The sequence below is a fragment of the Micropterus dolomieu genome, linkage group LG11, assembly GCF_021292245.1.
Source record: "Micropterus dolomieu isolate WLL.071019.BEF.003 ecotype Adirondacks linkage group LG11, ASM2129224v1, whole genome shotgun sequence".
Classification (NCBI taxonomy): Eukaryota; Metazoa; Chordata; class Actinopteri; order Centrarchiformes; family Centrarchidae; genus Micropterus; species Micropterus dolomieu.
The window spans coordinates 18,610,136-18,634,648 of NC_060160.1; the positions used below are offsets into that span (position 1 = coordinate 18,610,136).

Below are 24,513 nucleotides of genomic sequence, written 5' to 3' on the forward strand. Positions count from 1 at the left end.
AATGATTTCAACTCTTGAGCATCTAGCTACACCGTCTGCATTGTTGGAGGAAGGTGGTTGTCTACACACTCTCTGAGGCTGACATTTTAGTTTTTTATGGAAATAAATAACTGCTGAATGGATTGCCATGAAATGGTATAAACTTTGTGATCAACTTTTGTGACCCCCTGACTATTTATCTACCACCATCAAGTAAAAATGTCCTCAAACTATAGTCAAATACCTGCCAAATTAATGACATTCCCGTCAGTCTCAGATGTACTTTGTGTTAATGCTATTATGTAATTGTTAGCATACTAACATGTTAAACAGACAGTGAATGATGAAAAATTATACCTGGTTTATAAAATACATGTTAACATTGTCATTGTGAGCATGTTAGCATTCTGACGTTTGCATTTAGCTCAAGGCACACACTCACAGAGCTGCTAGCATGGCTGTAGAGTCTTTCAGTGGTTGTTGGGTGCAGACATTCCACCATCTTGAAAGGCAATGGTATGTTGCTTCAACACCCTGATTGCTTTAAGAAACTAAATTTGCTTGAATCACATGCAACTCTCAATTCCCTTTCCACTGCTCGTAAACCGTCAGGTATGGTATTCCTTTTTCATCAGGCAATAAGAATTGAATTCACTTTCAAATACCGTACATGACCAAATAAAATCAGTCTGGCCTCTTGGTGTCAGCTGTCTCTGGGCTTTACAGAGTAAAAGCTGTTAATGCAAAATGCTGCTTTGCTCTACGAAGTCAGAGTCAATCATGGAGTCATGGAAAAACTGCTGGAGCTTGAAATTCCATTTTAAAGTCTTGTCAGTCACACAATCTGTGGTCACCATTGCAACAAAGCAAAATATGAAGCAGGCTTATTTTACCTGTGCCCAATTTCAAGGACCAGAGTGAGTAGGTGGATTCAATGGATTTCATGCAGGCAGTATTTGTGTGAGTGTAGGTGTGCGATACATTATATATCTATACATTTTTGTTGGCTTGAGCTTGTTGGTCTCATCTATCAGTGTAGCTCGTTCATCACTGAGGAATTTCAGTCTGCTAGTCTCACACAAAAGTCTGCTAGTCTCACACAAAACACAGGAGAAACACATAAACACTCACTTGACCCCCGCAGAGAAGCTGACGACAGGGAAGAAGAGACCGTCTGTGTTGAAATTTTCAAACATGCCCTGAACAGGCTGTCCGTTGATCCTGAAAGAGATGCTGGGAGCTCCCAGGTCCAGACAACAGCTCACCACATCCTCTGAGGTCAGGATGTGCTGGTTCATGGATGCAACCGCCCGCGGGATACGACCTATTCAGGACACACACACACACACACACACACACAAACACACACACACACAGTTAGTATGTGAAATATGACCCAGTGAGTGATGCTGGCACACGTCTCTCTTTCACACACACACATAAACAGGACTAAACACGCAAATTTGTACACACAAATGCACACCGTTACACACACTCTGGGCAAGGAGTTCATCCCTGCAGGGTACTGATTCTGTCTAGACACGACCTGGCTGAAGCCCAGGGTTACAGCTCATCTTTATACATTTGCATATTATGATATGAGCTGAGTTACACACACAAACACAGTAATCGTCTTCCTCCAACTGACCTGACCAGAGGTGGAGTCCATCAAAACCAAACGAGTAGAGGTCATCTCCTACTCCATTGCCTCCCCATCCCTCTCCTCCTCCAGGGTAGGGAGCGTAGCCTTTGGTGTTAGCCCAGCCCACCCTCAGGTGGGAGGGCTCGCTGGTCACAAAGTGGTCCACCTGGTCAATCATCAGCTCATAGTACCACTTCTTATACTGAGCTGAGCCCTCACTCACCCCTAGGAAGATGTTCGGTCTCATGCTGGCAGTAAAGTGAAACATAAAATGATTTGTTATCCCGCAGAGGAACACATTCTCAGACATTCTCATATTCATTTGCAATGTTTTTCTTTAAATCTAATGAAAAGGTATGCCTTTAGGATACGATAATTCAATTTGCCTCTAATGTATTTGATTCAGGAAGAAGTGTTGATATCTTGATACAAGGCAGAGCAAAGCATCACTTCACTAGAGCCAGGAAAATGATCCAAAGAGATTTGTGAGATAAGATTTGATTTAAAATTATCTCAATCTCACCAAAATGTTTCTTTTCATAGTGCAGAGACTACAAGCTAAAGGATAATAGAAGATAACAGGAGATTTAAAGGCCAAGTACAGACTCAGTATACAGTGCTTCACTGTCCAAATCATCATGTCATGTTTGAGTGTACACGGTCCAAAGTCCAGTTTAAAGACGTTGTTGGTCATTTTTCTCATAACTATAACAATACACTGCATTATGAACTATTGCATTGTCCAACTGATTTGAAATCCTGTTCAACTAGTTATCGAATGAGAATTGTACACCTGATTGACTATAAAGAGTATGTCTTTGCCTTATGCCTTATGTCCATTTTGACACAGTAGTGTTGAAATATTAGTCTGTTTGAACAATTAAAAGCTGCTAATCAATCAGGGTGTTTCAGTCCCTTTCTTTCCTGTGAAACTGTAGATGGATTTTCGAATAGCTGGTGAAACCCATTCACAGACTAGTACTGTGGTCATTTAGTAACAAAATAAGAACACCGTTCTTGACTTTTATTGGAAGTTTAAATGTAGCTACATTTATATATTTACCATAGGTACATATCTATTAAGCACGTTGCTGAATGGAGCCGTGGTGCGTGGATGGTTTGCTAACCTCTGGACGTCATTGACCAGCTGGGTTTGCAGCAGCAAATCTCTCTTGGGCAGCAAATGATCGCAGATTAGGTTTTGATTGGTTCGCACAGCTACGCTGTTACACACACACAGCGAGCAGAGGACATCCAGAATCTAAAAAAGAAAGTGGAGGCATCAGGGTGGGGGTATAAGCAACAGTAGAGAAAGAGCACAACAGTTCCCCAATCACCTATTACACATTGACCTCATTTTCCCTATTAAACCCTGCATATTAATCCATACCTTTTCAGAAATTACTAATTATTGTTGTCTCTAATCACTGTCCAAGTTGTTGCTCTAGAGACAGACTCCTTTCATGCAACCACTGCATAATTACTCAGAGAGGCTGTTTGGGGGCAAAAACATGTCCAATAATATCCCTTTGATGTTACACAAACAAAGCTGTAGAATTAAATGGGCTGGGACGTTCAGACAAGGGCAGACAGGCTCATGCTTTATCATTGGCCCTTTTCTCCTGTTTCCATAGCAAAATGATACATTCAGACTGATATATGACCCGGCCAGCTCACTGCCTACTCCTGATCTCATAATAGGGACAGACTGCAACAAAACCCCCAGGAGCCTTCTGTCAAAGGTGGACATTTGTATACTGGTAGAAGGTAAGCACAATAAATTAGTAGCTAAAAAGAAAAAGAGGTGACAAAGAGGCCCAAAGGGAACTGTTATGGAAATGAATGTGCATCCAGTGAAGCACTTTGTTGAGCCTAATGAGGAACGAACTGGAGATGACTGGGTGCAAGATAAAGAGGCACTTTTAATAGTTGAAGTGAGCTTTCTTGTTTGACTAAAAGTTTCTGACAACATCCAAGTTACTGGTGATATAACAGTATGCATCTTAAAAGAATAGTTTGACATTTTTGAAACACACTTGGGGCTAGATGAGAAGATAAGATAGCAAACTCACGTCTTTAAGCAAAGATTAACCTGGAGCCAGAAGTCGTTTAACTTAGCTTAGCATAAAGAACCAAAATTAGCTAACAAAATCCACCTGCCAGCTCCTCTAAAGCTGACTAATTAACATGTTATATCTTGTTTAATCCGTACAAAACCCGAATTTGCCATTTAACGGTGGGTGCTTGTAGACAGATTTTGTACCTTTGCACAGAACTAGGCTAGCTGTTTCCCCCTCTTTTCAGTCTTTATGCTAAGCTAAGCTAATTGGCTGCAAGCTCCAGCTACATAATTACCTTACAAATGTATGCATGGTATAGATGTTATCATCAAATAAGCAAAAACGTCACTATCATGTCAACTATTCGTTTAAAACTATATTTAATTGTCTTATTATAATTTATTGCATTGTACTGTATTTTCAGTATGTGGTTTCTTTTCACCACAACCTCAAACTGTTCACGTTTATTTAGTCAACATTCTCCTTGTACCTCAACCACATTAGACACAAAAATGTAAAGCCCAGATGTGTCATTAGTTTATATCACAGTAGAGATAGCACCCCAGATTAACACATCACTACTTGCTGCTCACCTTGTGGTTGCGTCCGTGCTTGTAGAGCAGTGATATGATGGACTTGATGTGTCCTCTCTGGATGATGTTGAGGGCCTCGGGGCTCTCAATTAAAATGCAGTGCAGAACTTCCAGGATGCCTGCACAGCCGCAAATTCATCAATTAGTTAACACCCGCAGAAGAGAAAGACACACTCGAGGACACTCGTCAAAGAGACATCCATTCTGCATGGATCAACAGGGAACACTCTGTGCGGCTGCTACATTCTTTAACATACATTTAAAAAATAAAGGTACCTATATATTTTTCATCTTTTTACTTTTTAAGACTCATATTCCTGTCGAGGAGTGTTGGATTGCTAAGAAAAGAACTGGATACATGTGTAATGTCTCTTTGAAGTTATCTCACAATGTTGTAATGAGTATACCTGAGGAAGACTCCAGTCTCTCCAGCTTGCTAACCAGCCAGTCCAAGTTGTTGGAAAACTGGGTGCAGTTGTTTCTGTTTCCTCTAATCAACGCCGCTGCAGGGCACAAGGAAAATGTGCGTTAAGTCAAATCTTATAGAAGACAGTATTTTTGTTCAAAGTGGTGCGATGGATCTCCCTCAGTGCACTGTCAAATCTCACTCCCTACACAACAGCAAAAGCAATGTCAACCAAAGGTGGACACCTTATATGCCCGTCCCACACCAAGGAAGGAGCGAGGTTCTGCTTTGACACCCTTATACATATTAATTTGGAAGATGCCTAAGATAGAAAGAGGGAATGACACAAGGAGAGAAAAGACATGAACACATGCGGATGAACACACCCACATATGTCCTAGAAAAAAAAAGACAGGGTCACTCATTGAAGAAGAAAGGAGGGAGGCATCCCAAATCCACTTAGCGCTGCACTGGAGCAGGTGTGTGGAGGAGGGAATGGGGGAAAAGAGAGACGTGGCTGGAACACTAATGTAAGCCAGAAGGTGAAATCAGTGTAAATAAGAGTGTGAAGGACAACCTTGGAGGGCAGAGAGGCTTCAGTGTGGCAGGGTGAAAGATTCACTTTACATCCACATTGTCTTCTTCGGAATGTGACTTATTTAAAAACATGGCAGGAAGAACATGCCTGCTCACAATTTTCTGCTTGCAAATGCATCTTTTATGTCACAACTGGTGAATGTTTCAGCCAAGCATTGTATACAGCAGGAGACAGCAGGATTTTCAGACAGAGAATATTCCCCCATCCCTGCCAAATCATTTTAGTGAGATATGTCTATATCTGACAAAGCATATGCTTGTAATGCAAGAGGTTAAAGTGATTTTGCAAAAGGCATGGCTGATGACATTGTGATAGAGCAACACAAAGAGCACAGCACGAACAAGTTGACAAAACAGAAAACAGCAGAATGATGAGAATTGACATTCAATGGATAAAAAGCCATCTGATAGACAGGGAACACCCAAAATTGTGTGTGTGTTTGGGGGTGTGTGATGACTGACCTTGGTGTGCTGATGCCCTGGAAGAACATCACATTAACTGGAAAGCTCTTTTGTAAGCGTTGAACCACATGACACCAAGTACTTTTTCCCAGCATGTGTTGCTGTATGTATGTATGTTAGGCTGCCTTCCACTGCGAGGCGTCTGTAAATGGCTGGTTAAATACCAGGTCACCACAGTTCCTCATCACCACTTGCAGCTACTTCACCTTCAAACAATGACTCTCGTCTCTGTGACTGATTACAGTAGTGGATCGGTTTAAGTGTGTGTGTGTTTGTACGTATTTGTGGTGTGTGTTTCTGCGTGTGTTAGACCAGCTTCTTACCAAGCAGCTCGTACAGCAGGTTGAGAATGTCTTTCCATGCTGCTCCGGCCTCTGACCCCGCACACTCCCCGAAATGGGCGGCACTGTTGTAGACGTTCAGACGGTCGATGCAGTTGGACACCAGAGTCAGCATGCCCTAAGAAACGCACAGTGGTCCAACGCATGAACATAATATAGCTACATACATGCACGTGACAATAAAATAAAGAAATGAAATGCATGCATTTTACACATTTCCAATAAAATAAATGTCGCTCTCATTAGCATGACAACTTCATTTGGTGAACTCTTCCTCTACAATACTCAAATATTTGACCATCCTGAATGCAGCCCCTATGGTTCACGACTGTCCCATTTGGTGCTTGTGTCATATTGATTTATACTACGGAGAAATATCTATAGTGATCAGATATGCTAAATGGAGGGCGTAAAAAGACAAAATGGAAATTGCAGATGATTTATAATCCCAGGAAAAATCATGAGTCAGCTGTCTACAGTGACAAATTGACCTTCTAAATGTAATATATTAGGGGCGGGACAGAGATATGCTGTTTCGGTATATTATCATAGAAAGACAGGAAAATAAGATGAATTACTTAAATATGCATAATTAGCAAATATTGAAACCACCAAAAATGCACCTATAATCCATTTAGCTAATTCACACTCATGTATGTTGGCTTGAGGCTACACATTGTTATAGCCTGTTAGAGTTAAGGGGAGTTTGGATGGTTGACATCACAGGCCCCCCTCAGTAGCTGACATTTCGTAATTGATGAAAGCAATTTAGGTCCTAGAGGCTTAGCAGAAAGCTTCAGTGCACTCGTGCCAGCCTTGGGAAAACTTACAACACCAAAACTGCTGACGCCTTCAAATGCAGTGCCTCCAAATACAAGATGGCATTGAAACACACCACGAAGAATCAATTGCTTTAGCCTTCCACTTTTATACTCTGTCTTTTGCAAGTTTGCAGCTCCTCATATGTGCAGTCACTTACTAAAATTGCCTCAATCACAAGTCAAACTCTTTCCTCTAGGGTTTTTTTAATATTTTGCTGCACTGTGGAAAAGCTTGTGGTGTTATTAATTGATATTTCATGGACTGTTACTTTGCTACGCCTTCCTTCATGGGGAAACACTCACTTCCTGTTTGAAGAGATTCTGCCGGTTCTTGAGCGAGCGCAGCTTGATCTGCCGCTCTTCGTGCTCCAGCTCAGCGTCAGGGAGTTGGAAATAGGCGATGAGGTCATTGAGGGTCTGGAGCACCTCCTCAACAGGCAGCGCGACCAGTACCCTATTCTTAACACCCAGACAATCCAGGTCTCTGGGAGGGAGGAGACAGAGAGAGGACAGAAACGTTAACCCTCATCCAGGCATAACAGCAGTCCCTGATGATGTTTGTGATCATGTAAAGTCGTGAAATACTTCCATTCATCCCAAATGCAATAGCCTCCTGGTAAAGTAATTGGGAGGTTGAGCAGACTTGCGAAGAAGCTGTGATGACTAACACAATGTTTAGCCCACAGGTTCATCCATGCTGAAATGCTGATTTCCGGGCCACTCTAAAAATAGCTCCTGTTGTATGTCTGTGTCACAGCCGTGGGGGGTGGAGAGTAGAGGTTGACAGACTCTCACATGTTCGTGCCATTAGCGCCCCAGGGGACAGCAGGCAGTTTGATAACAAATAAGGGCTCTGGAAGCATCCACTGACTTGCTCCACGGCTTCCTTATTCAGAGATGGCTGTGCATGGCTGTGACGCCGCTGCAATGTTTCCCACTTGGAAACGCATGACTAGACCACTGAGTGAGCTGTCTGGGGCTTTGGCACCGCCACTCAGTCAAAACTCACAGGCCCCGAGCTCATCTCTCCACTGGGTGCGTTCACAATCTGCAGGGACATTACATCACGTTTGTGTGGACTGTGTGAGAGTCCGTGGGGCTTTAATATGTCTGGGTTTTGAATCTTCTTCTATAATTTGGTGAAGTGACACAGTTGGGTTTATCATCTCTATTAATTCTGTTCTACCATCATCAGTGCGGCTCTTACGCAACTTGTGCCAGTGACAGGATAATGCAGATTACCCTAATAAAGTGGCTCAAGACAAATGTGGACTGTAATTTGGTTTAATTGGGCAATTTGCGCGATCACGTCACTGCCTGCATTAGTGAGGGACAGCAGTGTTACAGCAATGTTAAGCATACCTGATGAATCGGTTAAAGAGCAACGTGGTGTTGCGGATGATTCGCGCGGCACGGGACTCCTCGTGTTGACAACGCTGCAGGGTCAACCCGTCATCCATGTGACCTTCAGAATGTAGGCACGCCTTGAGAGGGCAAGGAGAGAAAGAGAGTGAGACGATAGACTGTTGGGGAAAGGTTAAAAAGGACCAGAAAAGGAAGAGGGAGCCATTTAATGGAAAGAAAGTCTCCAGCCATCCTCAGCCAGCACAGAGCCACAATGTCTGGGACACAGGTGCTGACACGACAGGCTATCTGGCTGTGTTTACATGGAGGACACATTGTCCAAACATTCTCACATGCACACCTCTATCACTTCTGCCATAGTAACCAAGGGACAAAGTTTATATTTAGTCGAGGCAGCAATACGAACTAATATCATCTTATCATCTTAACTCAATCAACTCATTACCCTCAAAATAATTATCCACTCCAAGGACACTCATTTATTTATTATTTATTATTTATTTTGTTTGTTTTCGTATGTGCTTTGCATCTGAAGACAGAACGGTGTGTGCTTTGTGCTCGTCTCTGCTCACTCGTCTCTTGAGAGGACCCAGACGGGCAGATTTGACATCAGGTGCCTGGTAGGAGAGCCAGAGTCCCGTGGCCACGTGCATGATGAAGCAGAGCGAGTCCCCGTATTTAATCTCTGCCACCCCCATGCCTTCGATGTCCCGCTTGGGGCTCTGCTCCAGCTTCTCCTGCGCAGGGGAGGAGAAAATGAACCCATCAGAGCTGTCAGTGTGACATGCATGAGCATGCTAGCACAATAAAGAAATGTACAGACATACTGCATGCAGATTTGTTCCCCAAGCAAATGTCAACTGCATCTGCTGTTTACAGCTCCCTCCATCACAGTGAGATGATTGTATTTGTTTTTGCTGTTAGGATCAGATATAACTGCAGCCCATAATTGACATGAAGACTTCGGTGATAAATGACTTCACTTACATTTTATAATGCATGCTTTAAATCCACATTGGAAGTGTCAGTAATTGGCTCACAATCACTGGCCATATCTAGAAACTCCATTACACAGCGTAAGGCTAAATGGTCGGTTTAGTCAGAGTCTGCAAGTTCAGCTAAATTAACCTCTATGGCAATGCTTTCACTGATTCCTGTAATTTTCTTTGTCCATGTCATTTTCCAGTCCAAGGAGAGTGGGCGGTTCATCCTATGTAACTGCTTTCCTGTGGGATTTAATGAGAAAGTGCGTGGATGATCCCGTGTGACACCGGTCACCTTGAGAGGACATCTTGTGCCCTTGTATCTGTGTGCGTATGTGTGTCCTAACCTTCGAGGCTCTGAAGCAGAAGGCGGTGGCGATGGTATCGGACCTCTCCCGGTCCTGCAGCACCAACCCCCTATCCTCTGTCAGGGCCAAGTAGTGACCGGTGGTCAGGTGCCGCAGTCGGAAGGGCTGGCCCCAGCGGATGTGGCTTCCACTCCAGCTGTCAAGGTCACACCCAAAAAGTAAAATAAAGCACACATGGAAACACACAAGTAGAAACAGTTGCATTTCATAAGCCCTGGAAGTCTAATATCATAATAAGTTGATCTAAACATTGCTGCCAGCTGTTAATTATCTAGCGTGCCATGCGGTGAAATAATCAGCAAATAGCTGAAAACATTTCTCTAATTATGCATTTTGTTTCTGTTCGGGAATTTCAAAACAACTAGGGTCAAAAAAATGCGGTAGATGTGACAAATATCATATTTGACAGCGGGTGAAATGGAAAAAGGAAAGGCTGCATCCCTGTGAGGCTGTAAAATCACCAGGATCAAAGACTTGAAAGAGAAAGGGAGAGGGACAGAAGGAAGGAGAAAGAGGGAGGGAGACAGAGGAATAAAGAGACAGAGAGGCCATAGTGCAGCATTAAATCATAGCTAGGGAGAGGGAGGAAAAGACAAATAGAAAATAGAGAGAAAAAAATATAAAGAGGAAACAGCAGACAGAAAGAAACACATGGAACGGACAAATAGGAGAATGATGGAAAGTGAAAAAAAAAAGATAAACAGGTAAAATAGGTAGCAATGACAGGGAGGAAAGGGAATAGATAACGGATCATGCGAAACACAACCCACCTGATTCGGAGTGGCTCCAGCCTCCACAAGGACCTGGCCTTTGCACCGGCTTTACCCGTTTCATAGTTGACTATCCTGGGGGATGTCAGAGAAGCATGAGTGGGTGGTCTGTCTGTGGATGCTTTAAATGTCTATCCACCACTGATGCTGTCAAGGTCATTCGTCCTGGCTTAGATGAACACCACCTCTTTACTCTCATTTGTCACACTGATATTCACTGGGAGGATGTTCGACTCATGCGTGTTAAGACACACACACACACACACACACTGAAGCATGGGGCTGTATTTACTCTGCCAACTGCAGCATCACATCCTTCAAACAGAGACGTGTGCCCTGATAACCCACAGCTACACTGTCTATCTGTGATATGGGTGACTGGGTCCAAAGATAAAAGAAATCCCTCATCACCCCCCTGGTGACAGCTTGGAGTGTGTTTGATCTGCCCCAGAAAAACTGAAGACCTCTAAAAAAGCTCGCTCCGTCTGTTGAATTTCAAGGACAAAGCGAGGACAAAAGCCTACGCTGGAAATTAATATCTAATCCCGCCTCTCTGTTCTAAAAATAGATCCCATGTATGTGTGTTTGTGCCCAGGAGGAAGACACATCTCCTGGCACCTGGTTGAGTGTGAATGGGCCTTGCCTGCTGTTTTGACCCACTTCAAGGGCCACTGTGCCATTTTTCTTAGACCAAAATAACACAGCAGCCATTTTGGTTCCCTGGAGAGCCAAATGCAACGCTGGTCAGGGGCATTTTTATAAAGCGAGGTGGGAGCTGAGTAGGTAACTCACAGTTCAGTTAGCTTCACATATAAAACTGCTTTGCCATCATCAAAGTGTGACCCCTAATCCTGCTGTGTAATCTAGTTTGTTCAACGCATGCTGTGTTTCGCACCTCTGCTGCTCTTCACTCTGGTCTGACCCTGGGATGGCCACAACCTCGTCATGTCCATGGAACAGCCGCATCACATGACCACCCAACAGGTAGCCTATTGGAAGAGGTAGGAGAGAAGACTTTGATATGGTGACTCTTCCTGTTTTATAGCTGCTTTGCCTCCAATGCTTGATATCTCAGAGACGGATACATGGACTACATAGTGGGTTATAAATTTAGGGAGCACTTTTGTAAGTTTTTAAGTTCTCAATAAAGATTATGGCAAACTTTGGCTATTCTAAGTTTTCTACACCTTTAGATTGAAAATAATCAGATTCTACATGTTTGAAAAAAAACATTAAATGAGATGCTTTTATGAAACAAACACTGTGAAGACAATATGGAGGCTGGTTATTTTGTATGTATTCTATACCTTGTTCTATGTTGCTACCGGAGCAGATGGGATGGACGTTCCACAGGGTTTGCATGAAGGAAGCATCTACCTGGATGTTGCCATTGGAAATGGATAAGTGCTGCAGGAAAGAATGAAAGATTACACACAGCATTTACTTATTTGCATATATCCACAGCAGTGATTCTACAAGGGCTGAAATTGGCAGCGTCACTAGCTGAGATATTATACCTGCATGGTGTTACTTTTCTGTTCTACAGATTCAAATGACTTAATACAATAAACCAGAAAAAGATTTTTTTTTTTTTTTTTTTGTAAAACAGTCTCTAGGACAGAGGTCACTAATAGGCGGACCGCGGTCCGGATCCGGACCCAGCCGCCGTCCTCTCCGGACCGCCGACCTACAGCCCATTTATTATTGAGACTTACTACCTCGTGACGGAGCGTTTCTATTTTAACCCGCGCAGCTTTTCTAGCATTTACTGTACTGGTTTAGAGGACCAGGAAACTCACAGACCAATCGCATGTGCTCCAATCGTCTCATGTGACGCTGCTCAGCCAATCAAATCTGTGCATACCGATGCTTGCGAGTCGAGTCCGCGAGATTCACCAGAGATGTTTTGGAAACACACCCGAATTGAGGAGACGAAAGATAAAAGAGATTTCACATGACTTTTAATCAAGAATGTACAGATATTTACATGTACATTCCTCCCACGGGCAGTTCAAAACCAGAGTATCTCATAGATCTCCAATATGCTAGCTGGAGCTCACGTTTCTCACTGAACAACAGAAAGTAGGAAAGTGGTAGCTCTGTAAGAGGAAATGAAAGAGAAGAGGAGGCATTACAGCTGTTCATTTGTTATGATGTGTTGAGTGTTTATTATAAAATTGGTTAAGACTACACTTCATCACTTCAAGCTACACTTTTTATTACATTTTTTCTAATAATTAGGCACTTTAGTTTACTTAAATTTAGAATTTATTATTTGAATAGTTATTATTTATTATCCCTCCAGTTTGATGTGACTATTATTTGATTTGACAGTCCGTTGTTGACTAAAAACATGTGTTGATACAACTATAGGTTATAGTACTGAATGATAACGCAAGTTCGTCGTTTTGATGTTCCGGACCTTTGCTTCAGGAAATTTTCTCTAACTAGACCTCTTTGAAATCTAATTGAATACCCCTGCTCTAGGATAAGCTGATAGCAGGTGGGTTCTGTAGAAAGATCGACACTGGATTTCTGATAACTAAATGTAACTATTCATTCAACATTAAATGTGATTTTGACTTTTCCGGCAGAGTTCAGCTAAGGTCTGAAACTCTCTATAATCATTGATCCAGAAGATTGTTGCAGGAACCATAAAACTGACTGACAGATGCCTTGAGAGTTTGGGAATTTAAACACTCTGGGGGCTGTAATGCTGTGTGTGTGTGTGTGTGTGTGTGTGCATGGTTGTGTTTCACAGTTTCTGTGTGTCAGACTCCAAAAAACAAATTTTGTGGCAGCTGTGTCCTGATCATCCTCCCTCCCCAGAGTCTCTCCGCAGCCTTTAGGTACTGCCCCCACATACTACTGTGTGGGCGACAGCGGGGATAGACTACCAGATTGACATTGTTGACTGTAAGGCGATAGTGGTCATCTGGCCATGGCACTTCTGCCATAGGGGGGTAAACACCGCTTGGCTGCTGCCAACAACTTCATGGATCACAGGGGAAATGTTTCCCGGGGTTAACATAACACAGTGCTATGATGCTAAGCTTAGAGTGCTGATGGTAAAAGAACCCCATTGCTGAAAAGGTCAGCTCAGAAGTGCAATAGGAACATAATCATTATTAATGGCGGTAGGATGTGGGGATGTGACGAGGATGATAACAGGAGAGGCTCATTTGAAGTGGCCCTGGCTACAGTCTAAAGAAATCATAATCCACCAAATTAGACATTTCCAGTGCAGAACAAATTTAGCTTAATGTAATTGTAAGCAGACTTCCAGAAGAAAAAAAGTTGTTGCTTTTAACATTAAGCCTCCTGCGGGAGAAAGATCATGGGGAGAGTGCAGTATGTGGCATAATCTGAAATTCTGTCACATCAGGGGAAGCAGACACTTACAAGGTAACGCTCCGAGGACAAGCTGACGAGGATGAGGTCATCACCAATCCGCACTTTCTCTCCTTCAGATCTCTGTTTGGAGGCAGGGTGGATTGTCCACCAACAGGCCTCACCTACGGTGATACATACACATGTATATGCTGCCTCCATATTTTAATTTAAACAAACTGATACAATCAACAGTTATCCCACTGCCACACTGCTACAGCCCACATGTCATATGTAATTACTAATTATGCAATAAGGCGAGAGTAGGCAGAAATGAGAACTTGGACACGTGTGGCTTCACCATGGCAATAAATGTTCTGCTCATCTGCTGCATGGTAGGAAATAAAAAATAATGCAAATCAGAAATGGGTCCAGGTATCAGGGTACCACAACAAGACTATCAAATGTGTAGCGGAGATGTAATCAGCACTGTGCAGCGCTCCACAGGGAATATCTACTGAGATGCTGAAAAAACACGTGCTCATGAACACAGAGAGCGATAAAGAGAAGGGGCTCGAAAACAGCAGAGAAAGAGAAAGACAGAGTGAAAGAACCAAAGACAGACAGACCGCCAAAGACAGACAGAGCCAGCGTGATTGAAAGACAATAATAGGTGGATGAAAGCAAACTATACTAAAGGTTTCCTTTTACCTGTTGAATCCTCCTGCAGGCCGACATCAAAGGACAGCTTATCCGTCTGGGACCTTGATGTCTTCAAACAGGCCAGGTACTGTGGTCAACAGACACAGGACAAAGCTGTCACACACACACACTCCTCTGCAGAAGACGTCATATACTCGCTAATGACGCTCAAATCCTTCTACTGTGATAATCTGGTTAGAATAATTTTTTTAATGATAGTGACAATGATGGCAATCGTGTGCAATCTCTTACCATAGAGCTGAAGGAATGCCGCAGGAGGATGGCGTGTCCGTACAGAAGAGTCTTGTGTCCACCGCTCTGCGCTGCCTGCAGAGATAATTCACAAGCACAAAAACACACACATCCACATAAATGTCAGCTCAAGCTCCTGACAGAACGGCCCCAGTGGTCCCCCTCCAACTGCTTCAATCTACATCCGACCTCTGGCACTGAACGTTGACCTCAGCGAGGACCTTCTCACCATCGATGATGACCTCAAGCTTGGGGCTCACATCTCCTGAGGAGGGTTTGCCAACCCAACTAGCCAATGAAGACATGCAATCTGACTTGCCACAGGAGATGGTGGTTTCTGGCTCCTGTATCCATTAGCGAACAGGATACGGGGTCATCTTTCCAGCACTCCGACTACAGGAATGTGGGAAGGATGCACAACTACTGTCAGTCTTCCGATGCAAGGTTAACATCAGCAGGGAATGACTCCGCCGCTTATGGGGTTAGGTTATGATGCAGGAGTGGAACAAATGATATCTCTACTGGTAGAGAAGCAAAGGGGGAAAAAAAGAGTTTTTGTTGGTTTTCTTCAGCAAAGCAACTCCATGTTACTCACCTTCCTTATGAGCCTCTAGGAAGCATTAAGGTAAGAAAGAGTGACATTAATAAGAAAGAACTATTGTTCTCCTGAGCCTTTCTGCCTGCCTCTGTCTTATTTTAATCTTTGGCACAAATTATCAAGGTCCAGGGGGCACATGTGATTGTCAAATAGTCATTTTTTTGACAGGGATTAAGAAATACAAGTTGAACCCCATTCTTTGGCATTTTTCAAAGCAATGCAACTGGCACAAGACCCAGAAATAATTTTTGAAACAGTGCCAAACACCCAGGTTTAAGCATAAAAATGTCATATTAAATTGAAACTACAGCCACTTCAGGACAATAATCATATGTAGTTAAGACTTAAAATCTACCAAAGCGAACTAGATTTAAAAAAAGTCTTATAATTATGCAAAAGATAAATGAATCATGGCAGTGTTACATGAAAACATCCTACCATGCACAGCCTCTCTTTTTGCTCTTTTTTCTTTCTCCCTCTATCCCCCTGGATTGGCTACTGGGACAAAAGCCGGCCTGTGATTTGATGCAGTTGTGGCGTGCAGACTGCAGCACTGGCTTCCAGGCTTCTTCTGTGCTTCTGGCTACTGCTATATGCTGGCTGAGGTACTGAGCTTAATGCGGCGAGCTACATCCAGCTGCAATCACCGCAACCAATAAAACCCAAGTCTGCCGCTCACTTCCTTAACCCGCGGCTGGGCAGTTCCTTAAACAGATAAAATTGTGGCTTGTATCGGTAAGAAAAAGGATCTTCTTCATGTGGAGACACATTTCAGCAAAAATTCAATACACCTTGAGCAACTGGAATGAGGATGGATTTGGATTAAAGAAGTATAAGAGAAAAACAAGCTCTTTACTTTATCTCAAGTCCAGCTGTTAACCACAAGTGACATCCTTATATCAATTTAAAGGCGTGACATTTAGCAGGATGCAGCCTCCTGGTGTGTGAGTCTGCAGCAGATTGTGTGTGTGTGGCCGCAGTGTTGTGGTTTCTCTCAAAAAAAGGGGGGGGGGGGCAGCCACAAGCTAGCACCAATTTAAAAGAAACCAAGGAAACAGTGATAGCAGAGGAAAAGAAACATAAGCACAGCAGATGTCGTCAGAGCAGCTCTGTTTCCTTGACTGACCGATCTCATCATTTGCCCTTTTGACCAGCGACCCCCACATCAAACAGGTCAGCGCCTTTTGGAGGAGCAACAATAAATTCACACAGAGTGATCGCTGGTGGATACTGAGCTAAATGGGGGTTGGCATTTACACTAGCTGCAAGTGTGTTGTCTTTGGAGGTCCTCTTCGGTCCCCTCTGTGTCTCACTGCCTTCTGGCTAAAACAGCCAGCACTACAGATTTGCTCAAGCCACCATCTATTGATAAGCCCATCCGTTCAAAGACATATTGATTTCAGAGCCTCAGCCGAGACATATCCAACCTCCATTTCCCCTTTAATGGTGTTTCCTCCAGTGGCATTTCAGCGCAGGCGAAGAATGATGAATAGGTAGACAATATTGAAAACAGATAAATGTGAGTAGAGAGAATAGACTGAGGTAACGCGGGGAAAAATGGCCAATCCAAGCCATTTTAAAGTCTCTGGGGTATTTGCTACAAAGGCACAAAAGGTTTAAAGGTGTGAGGTGAGTTTTTTCAGATGAATGAATCTTACATCTGGTCTTATTGAAATTATAGTTTTTAAACTATAAACTAAACAACTGAAATCGGCAGTCAAAAAACATTTTTATAGAATAATTTATATATATGAATAATAATATTTAATTAATATTAATATGTATTAATATGTAATTATCTAACATTTATTTTATTATGAAAAGGAAGGAAAGAAGTCATAAATTCTCATTTTCCTCTCAGTCCCTGGAGGGGCGTGTCTGTGTTTGATTGACAGCAGCTGGCTGGCTGAGCTCCAGCCACAAAACACAAACTGTGGGTTGTGGCTCTTGTGTAGCAGGCTGATGGCTGGCTGTTGGTCAGTGTGATGGAAAAGTGACGTTACTGCTGTATGCAAATATGGTTCTAAATTAAGCAATTTCATTGACTGAATGGGCGTAGATGGAGACGAACTTTTTTCAGATAAATTAATGCAAAACTGGGAACATAATGAAACCAAAATATATAAAATATACATTTGTTTATCATCTTTCAGGGACACCACTCTGTTGCCCTTTTGGTTTCAGATTTTTTTCTCAAAGGAAAACACAGTACATGTGATCAGAGCAGATACGTATGCTGCAGCAGACAAAAAAAGTCCTATTTCAGTTGGACTTGAATATGTTATGGCATTAAAAAGGTGCTGATGCAAGGGATGAGACTAGACCAGCAGTTAAATATGTCCATTTGAGCTTTAATTTAGCATTTAATATTTTAAATGCATCCCTTTTCTCTGCTGTGGCTCATAATTCCCTGCCAGCTAGCTCTTACTCTCCCCGCAGCGGCAGAGGAACCAATGATTTTGACTTCTGTCCTTCGGCCGCACAGACACTGTGGCCTCAAAGCTCTAGCCCTGAAACATCCATTTATCTCAGAAGTCTTCTTCACTGAATATGAGTCTTCACAACTGAAGATTTATGGAAATTTGCACCACCATTAGCCATGTGGACTGTCTAAAGCTGACTCAAAGTCAGCTGAGAGCTTTTCTGGCAAAATCACTCATAATACCTTTCTGTCTTGTTGCAGAAATCTTGGTCTCAGCTGTTTGCAGCATCCCATAGCATCTCTCAGCATACAGCCAAGAGTGAGTGAGTAGAAGAAGATACTGTGACAAATGAGAGCTTATACTATGTGGTGGAGTTTGCACAAAACAAATGATATTGCAATGAACATCCATCTGAATGCCCCGAAGACAAAACTCATGTTCATCTGACGCTAATCCAGCATTGGTGACGCTCTAGTTCTCTAGCAGTAGACACTGAGTTGTGTGAGAGCTGATGGTTGCGGCGAACCTTATTGGGAAGTCTATACAAAACTCTATTTATCTCTGTCAGCTAAATAGGAGCTCAGATACAATCTTCGCACCCAGTGCAGACAAAAAATCCATACGATCATCAGTTCTGTCAAAGCATGGGCTCTGGTGTTTGCATACACCACCATTTCTAACGATTTGTAACGTAAAGACAAATATTCAGTGGTGGTGTGTTATAGTAGACAAGCCATACCATAGGACGCTAATGGGGGGAGAATAAACAAATTGTGTAAAGTCACTAATCTAGTTCGTCATGCATTAGGGATGAGAGGGGAATGGTATGAGTGGTGAACATACCCATCGATCCGGGCCGCGCGTCTATCATGTGGAAGATGGAGATTATACACAGAAAATAGGAGATAAAGATGGGAGAATTACACATCTGTCACGGAGGCAATGAGAAAGAGAAGCAAACACACCTGCAAGAAGACAACTAAAACAACATCAGGAGCAGAGATTGCAGTGATGAATGAGTGTTGATTACAATTTCAGCCACAAAGTATTGATTACATGTGCACATCCCCACCATAAGAGACTCCTCTTTACTTTATTATATTGGAAGTTCTTGAAAAGCCAAATATACTGCCAGCTGCTGTCTTTGCTTGTAGGATGCTTATTTTACAGAGGAAAATAGCTAAATTATGCTGTTTTTCTTCAAGGCTTGGTGTTAATCAAATGGGCAAAAGTATAAGCGACACAAAGCTGCGGTAATGCCAATACATCCTCATTAATATTCATGGAGGCCTAGACCTCTCTGCAGTTGGGGTTCCAAGACTGCTGTAATGAGCCTATTTTGCCCATTAATCTCTTTATAGTGACTGACCAATTTAAGAGTATTCAACTTAGCTGACTGTTTTCATTACAATAAACGTAAATGTTTTACAACCTTTAAACAGAGTGGGACTTATAGTATATGACTAAGGGATTGCTTATGAAGAGATTGATTGTGTCCGTGTGTGTGTTAGCATGTGTGTGTTTACCATCACTCACCCCTTCACTGTTCTGTCCGCTCTTAGCCAGCATCTCCTGCAGGGCCCGCACTGACAGAGACTGTTCCAGCACAAAGGTGCAGATGCACAAGTCTGGAGGAACATACTGCAACAACACCGAAGGAGGTAAAAAAATTAACACAGCAGAAACTTCTCACAAAGGTGTTTTTAAGGACAATTTAATTTACAGTACTTTACATACAGTATTCACACTTCTGTTCTCATATGTGTTTTTATTGTAATAGCTTCAAGCCTGTGTGAAGCGGATTTAGCCTATAAAAATGCAACTGTCATTTCCAGCTAGATTAAAAATTGAAGAAAGAGTACCTCAGAAGACTTATAGTTCATTCCATATGTCACGTGTTGTCAAAAACAAAAACATTATTTTCACTAAACAGCAACTACGGGGCTTAGACCCCCCAAATATTTAACTCACAAAGGGCTCAGGAGAGCAGGTTGGCTGTTAATTGGAAGATCGGTGGTTCAATCCCCGGCTCCTCCCTGCATGTCAAAGTGTTTTTGGGCAAGATACTGAACCCTGAATTGCCCCCGATGGCTGTGTGAATGTTAGTTTCCATTCTGAGCACTTAGCCTCAGTGTATGAATGGGTGGGAATGTGATGTAGCGTGAAAGCGCTTTGAGTGATCGGAAAACTAGAAAGGCGTTATACAAATACAGACCATTTACCATTTCTCTCCATCTCAATCCACCATCACCGTTAAGATGAAAAAAAAAGGAAGTGTGCAATCTTTAACACTTGGTTAATGAAAACTTGTGGGTAATGTGATCTCATGCTGCCGTATGAGGCCACCAAGATGCTAGATTTTTTGGCTTGTTAGGAGCAGCGAAAACATCACTGACTACATTGTCATCTTTAAAGTCGATATGGCAAATTGTTAGCTAGCATTTGGGTATTTACACATCCAGGAAATGCAGAGCAACATTAGCATTGATTTGGAGTCATATTTGTGTCCAATTAGCAACTCTAAGTACAATATTCACTGTCCTTTTAACTCTGCTTTTGGTCTCCACCAACTGCTGAGGGTAAATTTATGGCTGTTTAGCTGCTAAATGCTCAACTATTTACAGCTAGTTAGTTAGTAACATTGTCTGTCCAGTGGGTTAGAGTGGATTTATCAGCTGAAAACCGCTGCCTTTTGCCGCTGGAAATAACATTAATGAGAGCGGTGAGACTGAGGGCCAGAAACCAAAACAATTAGCTAAAAGATGCTAAAATGCTCTTTAGATGATGGTGATAGTTCTCTGTGGGTTCATAAATAGCCTACAAGTGACCCCTTTGATATTACACATAGTCATTTGATCCATTGTTAATTTCAAAAACATTGGTTATAGCCACTTCAAATGGATATCACTGCCATAGCTGTTAAAGTGGATTCACAACCATGTAGCAACCTGTTGAGGTGCACAGTTAATGCAATGTGTAATGCTAATATAATTTTACTTTCCTTTTAGTCATCTCTTCTTTAAAGTATGGTCAGTGAGTTGATTACAGCTACCTGTCCTGTCTCCCATCAATAATGATTTTGATTTAGTATGTAAATACCTTTCTGCTAAATAAGCAAAACATCCAAGTATAGCCAGAAAAAAGAAAGCTGCTCCCTTAATCTACAGGGATATTCTGAGATGCCCACTCATAAAATCTGTGCTGACTGCTGCATTTTTACCGCACTTGAACCTAGTTCATCTTAATCAAGGAGGCGATATTCATTAAAAGGTACTTTAAAAACAGATTAAGTGCTCTCAGGTCAGTCTGCGCTCAGATAAGCCAGGTCTTGGACAGAGCGCTATAAGACAAACGAAGAACATGCCAAAAGAGGGCAGCACTGGATGGGACAGGAGAGGATAGGGGCAATTCACTGATAGAATGAGGGAAGCTGGGATAGAGATAATGTGGGGGATGGCTACAAGATAAATGATACTGTCCTAAAGATTCTCCCTGGCCTCCTTCCTTAGTATTTCAACTTCTCCCAAACTGGTTCACTCACGCAGGTAAATCTAACCTCATTTGCAAACTTTGCACAACCCAGTTTCAGGTCAAGATCACAGAGACTAAAATGGCCACTACTGCCATAGCCACAGCAACCTGATCATCAAATCTGAAGTCATGTTGAAATACAGATGGTCCAAGCAAGACTGAAGAAGAGTCTAGAGAAGAGGAGTAATGAAAATACTCCAGGAGGTCACTGCCCCATTTTACATTAAAGGGTCTGGTGGGAAGCAATTCAGCCCCGCCCTCATCTCTCAGGGTGACTAACAGCTGACCTTTGCTCTTTCCAGGCGCAGGACTGTAACAGTTGGCGGGGAGGGGACTGCCTTGAGAGGGCAAGGTAGTTAAATGAAGGACTAGAACAGCCAGAGGGGATGATGAGTGTCCAGCCCTGTCAGGATGTCCTCCCACAAGGCAGAGCAGTGAGACAGCTTTACAGCAGCTTGGCCATGCCCTGACGTTTTGGTTTATGACCAGTAGTGTAATGAGGGAAAGAGTGTAGCTAGATGGTGGGCAAGGATAGATCACATCTTTATTTCTGTCTCAAGAGATAGGGTTAAAAAGGCCTCAAGCTGAATGCCCTGAGGTGACCTCGTACTATGCCATACCTTTCCAGCTTAAGTGGAGGAGCTGCTATAACTGTTCATTGAAGGACGAAGAACGAAACTAACAAACAGTTTTGTATATATCAATTGGCCACTGCTAGTTTCTTGATTCACATAGTGTACACACAACAAAAACACAGGATCCCTGCTATTGTTGTATGTTGGCATCTACTGGTGAGAGCTGCTGGTCGTATATCACAATAAACCAGCTTTTCACAGGCTTATTGATGTTGCCATTTAAAGTGTGCACACTTTAAATCAACCTGACCCTGCTTTCCCGCTTCTGTAACCCATTACTAGAGTAGTTTACCAAGGTAAAGAGGCATCCCATTCAGTCGACCCGGCCCACTTCTAAATTGCCATCTTGGGTTTTTTCATCTTTCTGTCGTTGATCCCAAAGGCGGGGTGATACCTTTTCATAAAAAAACGGCAGGCAATGAAGACAAAGTGCCAGATAGGGACAACATCCATCACACCTGTCAGATACAATTACCATCCAATATGGGGTGAAAGCCTCGCTTCCCTCCGTGCACAATAACCCACCCCCCCCAACATTCACACACATACTCTTTGTGAGAGCTTCTGGAGGGCAGGAGGGGGTTGTGGAAAGGAGAGAAGATACTAAATACCATGAAACCATGGATCTTTCATTTGTTCGTCCTCTCTCAGCCTCCTCGTGTTTCCCCTCTTTCGCTGAAAAGCATCTCTGTGTCACACATTTAAACACTGCATATGCCTGGTGTCCTCGCTTGAGCGAAATTAATCTCAGACAATACTAATGAATTATGATTAAAAGACAATCAATGCGGAAAAAGCCCATTAGGCCTGCTGTCAACATGCTTTGGTATAGGGAAATATTAATGCCAGATAAGCAGCAGAGCAACAGGGGCCAGTGAAAGGTGAGAGTCTCGTGGGATTATGATGTGTTATGATTGTCTCCAACAGCCTATCATCCTTCAGATATTTCTGCCTACTGTAATAGCTGGATCACTTGTTGAGTAACATGTTGAAGGAAAAGGTTCAGGATGTGCTTCATGAGTTCCATAATTTGTATATACACAAAAATGCAACAAGGTGGCAGCCCGCTGATAACAAAGGCAAACAAATTTAACTCAACTGTCGCAATTAAAACTTTGCACTTAGTCGCACAAACCAGCAAATGCGTCAGCAGCTACAACTGTGCTGCTCAGCTGCAATAAAGCTGTAGGCAATTAAAACCAATGACAGCACTGTTTATGAAACAATCCATCAAACACGTCCAGGGGCGTAATTTCAGGGAATTATCATCTGACAACGGGCCCACAGAGATGCGACGACGTCATCCCTGAAGCCTTGGAAGAAAAGCTCATCAAGGAGGCCGTAGTGGATGTGAGCTGTTGTTTTCCAGCTTTGATGGTGTACTGAGCTGCCTTTCTGTGGGTCTCCACTTTGCTTCCCTGAATCTTTTCTGGACCCAAACAAGAATGAACTAAATGGATGTTTGGTTTCCATGGAGCTCTTGTCTGGGTGAATGCATCCTTTTTATCCGGTTCACTTTTCTGCGCACTGCTTCATGTGTTGATTATGTTACTATCTCTGCGTGCATGTGTATGTGAACACATAGCTCATTATATAACTGCACAGAAAACAAACGGCATCAAATGAAGTAGATTTTTTTTTTTGAACAAGAAGCTGAGCAGAGACATCCCATGGAAATAACATGCATCTCTGTGTTTGACTGAATGTTTTTTTTTAGGTCAGAGAGAGTCAAAGGTGGAGTCAAAGGTGGAGTCAGTGTGCCTACCTTGGCCTCAGATGTGGGCTCCAGGTAACACAGCCGATTGCCCAGCCCTTCAGCAGCCAGGCAGAACTTGCGATTCTCCTTCTGGATGCAGGCCACACACTGGAGCACCACTTCATCATCCTGTCAAGACAAAACAGACTTCAGTCTGTGCACGCGAGTGTGAGTGTGTGCGTCATGTCCCGAGAGAGCAATTTTGACATAGCTGTGCTAATGATGAGCTCCTTTATTTTTAAACAAGTAGTACATTTTGAGTAGCTTGCAGTGCACAAGTGCCCTTGAGCAAGACACTAGGGGGTGTCTATAGCTGATCCTGATGTCTAATCTCTGATGAGATTTTTATATAAGGATCAACCACCAAGTAGCATAGCATACTGTACTAAAAACTAAAAAAACACAGTCAAGTACACCACAAAGAGTTTATTCTAATAACTAACATATAGCTCCCCTCCTTCCCAAGTTATCCCTTTTTCTCTGCTTCTGCCCAACTAATTGAGAGGTTTTCCCCTCTGAATGTGATGATCAAACAGAGACCACCCACGGCTGATCCCGTTGAGTCGACCTAATCTCCTTTAGGCTGTTTACTCAGTTTATATGGTACAAGTGAGGCAATTGATCATTACACGTTTAAAAAGAAAATAATAGTCTGAGTAAATGAATGCATTTATGTATGTAAAAGAGAGGCATTGCATGGCTTTGATGCTGCATTAGTAATGTATGAAATGATGTGTGCACATATTTGAGCATGTATGCCTATATTTGTTATATTTCCGGATATATTTATTTGAATGAAATGAGAAATGTCTTGTTGGACTTCCTAGATCTAGGTACTTGCAAGCACAGTATCACATAAATCTAAATACAACCCTCAGAGAGTGAAAATCAATAGTTTC

The 24,513-nt window shown here is 42.6% G+C and overlaps 1 protein-coding gene across 1 annotated transcript in view; it reads right to left on the reverse strand.

The window, feature by feature from the left end:
• LOC123978624 (ryanodine receptor 3-like) overlaps positions 1–24,513 on the reverse strand; it is a 109,037-nt gene that overhangs the window by 62,202 nt on the left and 22,322 nt on the right. Inside the window, exons 2-20 of the mRNA XM_046061967.1 lie at positions 23,624–23,743; positions 19,229–19,333; positions 18,536–18,556; positions 14,672–14,746; positions 14,429–14,507; positions 13,790–13,902; positions 11,695–11,794; positions 11,283–11,376; positions 10,388–10,462; positions 9,597–9,753; positions 8,839–9,003; positions 8,264–8,385; positions 7,205–7,385; positions 6,063–6,198; positions 4,682–4,777; positions 4,275–4,393; positions 2,749–2,882; positions 1,628–1,869; positions 1,111–1,303 (exon numbers count right to left, since the gene is read on the reverse strand). Of these exons, the coding sequence (XP_045917923.1) occupies positions 1,111–1,303; positions 1,628–1,869; positions 2,749–2,882; positions 4,275–4,393; positions 4,682–4,777; positions 6,063–6,198; positions 7,205–7,385; positions 8,264–8,385; positions 8,839–9,003; positions 9,597–9,753; positions 10,388–10,462; positions 11,283–11,376; positions 11,695–11,794; positions 13,790–13,902; positions 14,429–14,507; positions 14,672–14,746; positions 18,536–18,556; positions 19,229–19,333; positions 23,624–23,743 (2,327 nt within the window). The remainder of the gene's footprint in view (positions 1–1,110; positions 1,304–1,627; positions 1,870–2,748; positions 2,883–4,274; positions 4,394–4,681; positions 4,778–6,062; positions 6,199–7,204; positions 7,386–8,263; positions 8,386–8,838; positions 9,004–9,596; positions 9,754–10,387; positions 10,463–11,282; positions 11,377–11,694; positions 11,795–13,789; positions 13,903–14,428; positions 14,508–14,671; positions 14,747–18,535; positions 18,557–19,228; positions 19,334–23,623; positions 23,744–24,513) is intronic.